Source organism: Trachemys scripta, chromosome 2 (assembly GCF_013100865.1).
Source record: "Trachemys scripta elegans isolate TJP31775 chromosome 2, CAS_Tse_1.0, whole genome shotgun sequence".
Taxonomy (NCBI): Eukaryota; Metazoa; Chordata; order Testudines; family Emydidae; genus Trachemys; species Trachemys scripta.
This window is the reverse complement of record NC_048299.1, coordinates 6,848,661-6,858,024: the sequence shown is the minus strand read 5'-3', so window position 1 is coordinate 6,858,024 and position 9,364 is coordinate 6,848,661. Positions and strand designations below refer to the sequence as shown.

The 9,364-nt window shown below is 47.8% G+C and overlaps 1 protein-coding gene across 1 annotated transcript; it reads left to right on the top strand.

The window, feature by feature from the left end:
* The first annotated feature begins 3,876 nt into the window (after window positions 1-3,876).
* LOC117871942 (5-beta-cholestane-3-alpha,7-alpha-diol 12-alpha-hydroxylase) lies at window positions 3,877-6,781 on the top strand. Its single transcript, XM_034759818.1, has 2 exons — window positions 3,877-5,575; window positions 6,311-6,781. Exon 1 carries the CDS (start codon window positions 3,936-3,938, stop codon window positions 5,463-5,465), a length of 1,530 nt encoding a protein of 509 aa, XP_034615709.1. The 5' UTR covers window positions 3,877-3,935; the 3' UTR covers window positions 5,466-5,575; window positions 6,311-6,781.
* Window positions 6,782-9,364: the final 2,583 nt, after the last annotated feature.

The window sequence follows — 9,364 nt, the reverse complement described above, 5'->3', positions numbered from 1 at the left end:
GTGGAGAAAGTGACGACGGAGAGTGCCAGTGAAACACTGGGGAACTAGAGACCGCATCAGTGTGACATCTGGTCGCTGCTTTCAGTAGTTTCAGGCGTACCACCTGCTTCTGAGACCCTCCCTGCTGCTATGTGGTTTTACAGTCCCACGTGTCTATGCGAGAGCCACAAAAACAGGGAAAATGGTTAAACTGTCTGCACACCATACAAAGAAACTCTCTTCCTCCCTGATCTCTTTCAGGGATAGTTACCGTAGCTACTCTTTGTAACTATTGAAAACCCAAAGAACAGTCTCAGAAAGAAATGCTGACCCTTTCATATTGATAGAGAAAAAACAGCCAAACTAAAATGTGTAAAAAGGGATAAAACTAAACCACACAGTAGAAAAACCTGGTGCCAGAAGGAAGGGAATGAGGGGAACAAAAAATAGTTACCGTGAATTTAAAATGTTTTGTTATTTTAAAATGATGGACAAAATTATTCTGAAATATACACATAGATTTGATCTACTTATTTATAATTTGTTTTGTGATAGCACGTCAGGCCCAACTAAGAACAGGGTCCCCTTGTGCAAGGCACTGCATAAACAGAGTAATAGACAGTCCCTCCTCTGAATACCTAATAATCCAAGTAAACTCATGAACCATGTCCTCAGCTTGTGGAAAATGCTGTTGTCAATCTCCACCAGCTGGAGGTGTTGCCCCTTTATGATTGTACACAGGGAAATCTTAATATAAATGCAAGTGTTCTAATATTATACATATTGGGCCAGATCCGCCGCTGGAGGAAATCAGGATAGCTCATCAGTGTCAATGGTATTGCACTGATTTTCACCAGCTGAGGATCTAGACTAATGGCTAAGTTAGGCTCCCAAATGCATATTTAATTATCTAAATAAGCGGTCTGGTTTTGCCAAAGTGATCCACACCCAGCAACTCCCATTGACTCAGTGGGAGTGGCTGCATGATCAGTGCTTTGGAAAAATTAGGCCACGTATTATTATTTATATGTGTGCACAGGGGTGCCATTTGGGGGGGCAGGAAGGGTCCCCCCCAAGTTTCATACAGGAGGTCTGCTTGAGTTGCAGTGCATATCCTAGCTCCAGGAAGAGCTTTCAACTGCAGCACAGCCTGAGTGTGGAATGTGAGTTCTGCCCAGGGCCGGCTCCAGGCACCAGCCCACCAAGCTCGTACTTGGGGCGGCACCTGGAGGGGGGCGCCACGGTGCTCCAGCTCCGGCCGCCGGGGAGAGCGGGGCCCCGGCTGGGGCTCGCCGCCCCCCGGCGCTCTGGCCGCCGAGGAGAGCGGAGCCCCGGCTGGGGCTCGCTGCCCTCCCCCCCGGGGCTCCGGCCGCCCTCCCCTGCTGCGCTGGGGGCGGGGGGGCGGCCGGAGGCTTTTTTGCCTGGGGCGGCAAAAAAGCCAGAGCCGGCCCTGGTTCTGCAGACGAGAGGTGCTGCTTCCTGGGGCAGGGAGTCAGTATTTTGTGCTTTGTAAGCTTCACTAGATGCCTAGCTGCATCTTTGGGTGCCTAAAAGCTTTGAAACTCTGTTGCTAAGGCACTGGGCAGAGGTCATCTAGGAAGTCCATGGCGGGGGAGTAGAACCCAGGTCCTTCAGAGCTATCCACTGGACCAGCCGCTCTGAATGCTGCAAAAAAAAAAGAACACTGATAGATGGGAGCAAAACCAAGGAGGCCAGCTCTCTGAGACTCCAGCAAATGGTCCCAGGCGATTGGGAAGGGTGTCATGGTTGACAGCATGAAAAGCAGAACAGAGGTCAGGAAGGATGAAGAAAGAGAGAGAATGAGCATCAGATGAGATCATTTAACCCCAAAGGAGTGGCAGGTTCTGACCCATGCTGGACCGTAGAGCAATGGCTGCTGTGAAATTTTATATTTTAACTGAAAACCATTTTGTTTTGTCATTTTTTGTTCTGAGTTTGGGAAAAGGAAGGAATGAGAAAGTGTCGTATGAGTATGAGATGTGTTTATGCCTCAAATTCTTAGGGTGTCAGCAGTATTCAGGCCAAGTCCAGAAAAAAGAGCGGAAATTGCATCCACGGAGTTCATAAAGTCAACATTTATTGTCATGGTTCGTATTAGTCACTGGGCACCAACTATGTGCTCAGCCCTGTTCAGCATATGCCAGAAAATATAGTCCCTGAGCCAACATGTATAAAACATGAAGCCCTGAATATGATGGCTGAGATATTTAAGTATGAAGTGTATCGTTATTGAGCACATTTTACTATCTATCAGTGGAGGCGCTGATGGCAATAGAAGTTTTGGCTGATTAAGTACTGGAAGATTTGACCCTCCAACTTTTTTACAAGAGGTAGAGCTGCCCAGAGCTCCGGTGCCGGTTTATTTTCTTTTCCTGCCTGCAGTGGCCCTGATATACCTCAGAAGACTCAATTTTTTTCTCAGCTTTAAAATGTGGATTTTTTCCTGGTGTTTGGTTTTAAATATTCTCCTGTGAGAATTGCAACTCAATCACTGCCGGGTTGTGTTTAAAAGCCTTCTGGAAAGTAACTAGCCTTTAAACAGAAGTGAAAGAAGTGTTGCCAACTCTCATGATTTTGTCATGAGTCTCGTGATACTTAGTGTTTTCCTTAAAGCCCCAGCTCCTGGAGTCAAGTGGATATGTGATGATTTCAGCCTTCGTTCTTAAAGAAAAAGTAAGTTTCTAGACCTCGTTGCTGTGGAGAAAGTTTCAAAATGTGACCCCAGGGCACCCTAAAGGCTCAAAAAGCAGAAGGCAAATACAAAGAACAGCAAATCTATTATTTTTACATAATCTCATGATTTTTAAGAAAATCTCATGATTTTTGGTGAGCCCGACTCATGATTTTTGAACATTTGGGGTTGGCAATACTGTGAAACTGACTTGAAAGTGTCAGGTTCACTCCTATTTAAAGTCAGTTTCTAGTCTATTATGTGTAGTATGGTAACACCTTTAGAGCCCCAGCCAGGTGAGGTATAAACTCATAGGGCCTTGCCTTAGTAGCATGTTTCCAAAAGTAAAATGATCTATTCCAAGATCGGCAACCTTTGGCACGCGGCCCATCAGGGAAAGCCCCTGGTGGGCTGGGCTGGTTTGTTTACCTGCCGCGTCCACAGGTTCAGCTGATCGCAGCTCCCACGGGCCGTGGTTCGCCGTCCCAGGCCAATGGGGGCTGTGGAAAGTGGTGTGCCGAGGGATGTGCTGGCCGCCCTTCCTGCAGCCCCCATTGGGCGAACCGCCAAAGGCTGCCGTTCTCTGATCCATTCCAAGCTTGGTGACTAGCAAAAAGTAAGTAGTCACCTTGTGGGCCCAGCTGGGGGAGGAGAGGGGGGGACTGAGAGCTTGGTTGGAAGGGGCTGAAAACTTGGTCCCAGCTGGGTTCGAGCTCTCAGCCTTGGCTGGGACCGAGGCAGAGCTCTCGGCCCTGGCTGGAGCTCCAAGCCAGGAGCCCCTCCGCCGTTCCACCCCTTTCCCCTTGGCTCCACCCCCATTCTGCCCCAACTCTTCCTCTCCCCCAGAACCTGTCCCCTGCTTGCTCTCCCCCCCCCTCCACTGAGGCCCCGAGACCAGAAAAGCTCTGTGCCCCTGCCATGGCCCCAAGGCTGTGGTGAGGGGAGATTTTTCTGGAACCCCAAATACCCAAGTGTCCTGCCCCCAGCAGCGTAAGGCCTGGGAAGGCTTAGTCTCCCCGTCTCCATTACACACTGCCCATGCTGGCCTTAAAAGTTTGTGGATCTTTTAGTAAACGAGACGTGGATAAAAACTGGAGTGTTCAGCATTCTGCAGCAGAAGGGTTAATCTTAACTGCAAACAGAGAACGAGGCCCTGAGTCAGTCTGTCATTGGCCATCTGCCAGAAACGATTTATAAATACAGCATCCTAACCTTTCCTTTCAGTCTGTCTGGAATCCCTGCTCCGGTGCACAGCTCTCTAGCAATGGCTTTCTGGACGGCAGTTCTTTGTGCGCTGTTTGTCTCAATTCTCGGTGGGCTCTATCTCCTGGGAGCGTTTCGAAGGAGGAGACCCACGGAGCCGCCACTGCATAAAGGCCACATTCCGTGGCTGGGGTACGCACTGGATTTCAGAAAGAACAGCGCAGCGTTCCTGAAAAAGATGCAGAGGAGACACGGGGACATTTTCACGGTGCTGATTGGAGGCTACTACTTCACCTTCCTAATGGACCCCCTCTCTTTCGAAGCCATAGTGAAGGCGCCAAGAGCCAAACTCGACTTTGAGGCGTTTGCAGTAGAACTGGTCGCCAGGGTTTTTGGGTATCACCCGTGTAAAAGTGACCATAAGATTATTCAGGTGTCAAGCACAAAGCACCTGATGGGAGATGGACTAGTGGTCATGACTCAAGCCATGATGGAGAATTTGCAGACCCTCATGTTTCACAACAGGGACTCAGGAGAAGAGAGACCCTGGCAGCAGGATGGGCTCTTCCACTACAGCTACAACATTGTCTTCAGAGCTGGCTACCTGGCTTTGTTTGGAAACGAGCCAGGCACAGGCACACAGAATGAAAAGAAAGCCAAGGAGCGTGATCTTATGCAGTCCGAAGAGCTGTTTGATGAGTTCCGGAAGTACGACCGCCTCTTCCCCCGCCTGGCCTACGCCGTGCTGCCCCCAAGGGATAAAATAGAAGCGGAGAGGCTGAAGAGGCTCTTCTGGAAGGTGCTTTCTGTGAAGAAGAGCCGTGAGAAGGATAACATGAGCGGATGGATAAGCGACCAAGAACAGTTCCTGGCAGAGCTTGGGGTGCCTGAGTACATGCGGGATCGGTTCATGTTTCTGCTTCTCTGGGCGGCCCAAGGCAATACGGGCCCAAGCTCTTTCTGGCTTCTCTTGTATCTCATGAAGCATCCCGAAGCAATGCAGGCTGTGAGGGAAGAAGTGGACAAAGTTTTAGGAGAGGCTGGTCAGGAAGTGAAGCCAGGCAGCCCTGTGGTTAACATCACCAGGGACATGTTAATGAAAACCCCTGTTCTGGACAGCGCAGTGGAGGAGACCCTGCGCCTGACAGCAGCTCCCATTCTGATCAGAGCAGTGGTTGAGGACCTGAATCTCAAGATGGCCAATGGCAGGGAATACGCCCTCCGCAAAGGGGACAGGGTAGCCCTGTTTCCCTACGTCGCAGTGCAGACGGACCCCGAAGTCCATCCTGAGCCTCACACCTTCAAATACAACCGGTTCCTGAACCAAGATGGCACCAAAAAAGATTTCTACAAGAATGGGAAAAAGCTGAAATACTTTAACATGCCCTGGGGGGCAGGAACCTCAATCTGTCCTGGACGGTTCTTTGCTGTCAATGAAATAAAACTGTTTGTGTTCCTGATGTTGTCTTACTATGACTTGGAGCTAGTTAACGAGAAAGAAGAGATCCCTCCGATAGACGTGAGCCGATGGGGATTTGGTTCGATGCAGCCCACTCACGATGTCCAGTTTAAATATCGTCTACGTATTTAATGTGAAAACGTGACCCTCTTCTGCTGCAGCCCTGTTGTGTACTGGCTCCATAATTCAGTCAGGAGGGACTGATTTGTCAAGAGATTGGTCTGTGTAAAGATCTTCCATACATAGGGTTACCATTCGTCCGGATTCCCCCGGACATGTCCGGCTTTTTCGGGTTAAAAATAGCGTCCGGGGGGAATTTGTCAATGTCCGGACTTCCCCTCCTCCCCCCCCATGCAGAGCGTGCGCGCGGCTTACAGACCAGCCGGGGCTCCGACAGCCAGAGCCAGAGCCCTTCCTGCACTCTCTCCTGAAACTTGACGCCACTCCCCTCCTCTCCCTCCCTCTCCCTCCCTGCACTCACAGATCAGGGCTGTTCGCCTGGAGCTCCGACCTTGCTGCCCTCCCCCGCTGTGGAGCGCGCTGCTCTGCAGCACAGTAAGGGGGCCGGGGGCCAGAGAAGTGGCAGGGAGGTTGGGGGGGGGGGGTAATCAAGAGACAGGGAGCAGGGGGGAGGGTTGGATGGGTCAGGGAGTCCGGGGGGGGGGGCTGTCTGGGGGTTGGGGGTGTAAGGTTTTGGGCAGTCAGGGTACAGGTGGGGGGGTCTCAGGAGGGGGCAGTTAGGGACAAGGCACAGGGAGGCTTAGGTAGGGGGTGGGGTTCTGGAGGGCAGTTAGGAGCAGGGGTCCCAGGAGGGGGCTGTCCCGGGACAAGGAGTGGGGGGGAGGGTTGGGGGTTGTGAGGGGGCAGGAAGTGGGAGGGAGTGGAAGGGGCAGGGGCGGGGCTAGGACAGGACGGGGGCGGGGCTAGGGCGGGGCTCCTCCCGTCCTCTTTTTTGATTGTTGAAATATGGTAACCCTATGTCATAGCCTCTTAGATGGTTGTTATGCCATTTCTCTTTATCAGGCAACACAGCACTGCTCAGAACGTTAGTGTTTAATCTACTACATGTTGCTGTGACCTTGGAACTCTCAGACTCACTGCAGAAATTCCCTTATCTCCTGTTCCAGACTTGTGAGGAGCTGTGTAAGTGAATGCCTGCTGACATGCAAAGAAAACAAGAGTGTTAGTGTATTTCCTGAAGGAAAATAGGAACAGGGAGAGTTTCCTTAGCATGGATTTATGGGTTTTTATTTCTTCCACTCTTCTTATTGTAAATCTGAAATGTCTGACTGTGCATTTAGAAATATACTGAATGGTCATAGGACAAATACATTCTTTATATAGGGGTTAGGAACAAAGATTCCGGGGATTAATTTAACATTGTCTTGACTATAATCCTGCTGTACTTTGCTACATTTTATTTTTATTAAAAGAATGCTGTCAGCCTATTTAGGTCCCAGGAATTATTCTTCTTAAAGCAGAGATTGTATTGGGAATGAATCTGGCAATTTGACATAGTGGCATTTTCCTAGGATTCACTTCTCTCCTCCCAACACTTTGCTTGATAAGAAAATGAAACAATCCAGAGATCTTGCCCGTTTCATTTGGCTGCTCCACTTCAGTAAGCAGGAAAGGGGCGTTTACAAATATATCAGAGCAAAAAGTAGTGAATGTAAAATTTTCAAAAGTGCCTAAGTCCCATTTTCAGTGACTTAGCGACCTATGGACAGATTTTTAAAGGTATTTTCAAAAACCTAGCTGCTTTTGGAAATTTTACTCCTAGAAAAGTAGTTCCATTGATAAATTAGGAGGGGAATAAAATTAAGGAGGAATCACAAATAAGTGAGATATTCTGCTCCTTTTCTAAATCTATCCTCAGGAGTAAAAGTCTGTACAATTAGGAAGCAATGAAAGACAAGCTTTTTAAAATAGCTCTTGATAAAAAATTGGAAAATGTGAACATACACAAATCAGTCAGTCCAGATGACAGGTAACATTTTCACCCAACTCCCCTCAGCTCATGCATTACTTATTTGAGCTCTGATTTAACATTTCCCTATGATTTTACTGGGAATAGAAGTGAAGCTAACTGGACATGTATGGTCAGAATCACTCTTCTTACTTTGCACTCAAAGAAAATTTTACATGATGTGTCCTAGGCTGTTAAAGGAATGGACTATAAAGCTTAGTGAACAATTGACAATTGGTTTTAAGAAGTTATGAAGATCTGGGGAGGTAGCAGAAAACTGGGCAAAAGGAAATGTGGTATGAGGTGTCCAAAGAGGTAAGAAGAGTGTTCGTGACCGTTCATGTTTAGTAAGGTTAACTTTTATTCCTTGTAAAATAATAAACACATATTAAGAGAAGAATCACTAATCATCTACAGGCAATAAGCAGAAATTGTTTGGAAGGAATGAAAAAAAAAGAGGCTATCTGCCAAGTTCCCATCCCCAGCAACCGTAAATGGCGTAAGGCATTCCTGGGCATAGCAAGTTTTTGCAGAATATGAATTCCAGAGTTTAAACTGTAGGCTAAACCTCTGTATGAATGTGTTAAGAAAGCAGATCATGACTCCTTTCACTGGTCCCCAGAAACAGACAAAGCATTTAAAAATCTTAAAAAAAAAAGCTAATAGATGCTCCAGCCCTGGGTTTGCCCGATATATCTAAGCCGTTCCAACTGTATGTGCATAAACGAAAAAAAGTAGCTTTAAAAATGCTTACCCAGCTATTAAGTGCCTGGAAACGTCCTGTGGCTTACTTTTCTAAGCAACTAGATCAAGTTTCAAAGAGATAGCCAGCCTGTTTGAGGGTGGTCGCAGCTACTGCTCTAGTGCTTGGGGAAGCTAAAAAACTGACACTGGAAAGAACTGTGCAAGTGTATGTTCCCCATATGGTCCGAGCCTTGCTGGACACAAAGGATGGTCTTTGGCTCACACAGGTTCGGGTTGCTTGGTACCAGGCGAAGCTGTTAAAAAATCCTGAAGTCACCCTGCAGATCTGTCCCTCCCTTAATCCCTACTACCAGAGACAAAAAAGCAAGAACACGACTGTCTAAAAATCATAAATGTTCAGTATTCTAGCCGCCCAGATCTAAAAGATCAGCCACTCCCAAATGCTAACTTAGAATAGTATACAAATAGCAGTAGTACTGTAGTGAATAGGCATAAAAGAGCTGGTTATGCTATTGTGTCTCTTCATGATACCGTAAAAGCTGAAAGTTTACCGGCAGGAACATCTGCCCAGCTTGCTGAACTAGTGGCCGTAACTCGTGCACTCGAGCTGGCAAAAGACAAACAAGTTAATATCTTTACTGACTCAAAGTATTCTTTTGGGGTATTGCATGCTCACGCTAGTTTGTAAAAACAAAGAAGAATGCTAACAGCCCAAGGCTCTCCAGTTAAGCATGGGTCTCAAATTCTCCGGCTTTTAGAAGCGGTACAACTCCCCCCAGCAGTAGCAGTGGTGCATTGCAAAGCCCATCAAAAAAAAAAAAAAAAAATCAAGATGTAACCAAGGGCAATGCCAGAACAGACAAAAAAGCTAAGCGAGCTGCTACCCTGAAATCAGCAACTAAAGAATATGCCCAAATGCATGCCCTCATCCCATCAGTGATGACAGAAACCTGGCTGACAGTCTCGGTCTCCAGGAAAAGGAGGGATGGCTTTATTCCACAGAGGGAAAAATCCTCCTGCCCAAGGGCCTAATCCGACTGGTGTTGCAGAAACTGCATCAAACCACACACGCAGGCAGAGAGGCTCTTACCCAGCTCATAAATAAATATTTTCTAACCTCTAGACTTAAACCCCTAGCATCACAAGTACAAGCTGAATGTTTAATCTGCCAAAAAAAATAACCCTCGACCAGGAGTAGCAGTGCCACCAGCCACCCTAGAACCTACCCCAAGCCCAAGATTAGTGTGGCAAATAGACTTTACTGAGTTTCCCAGGACCCAAGAGTACAAGTACCTTCTCGTCTTAGTGAATCAATTCAGCGGATGGCCTGAAGCCTTCCCATGTCGCAACAATACTG

Excerpts from the sequence above, each read along its gene's own strand:
- LOC117871942 (XM_034759818.1), top strand. The coding sequence starts at position 3,936 with ATGGCTTTCTGGACGGCAGTTCTTTGTGCGCTGTTTGTCTCAATTCTC.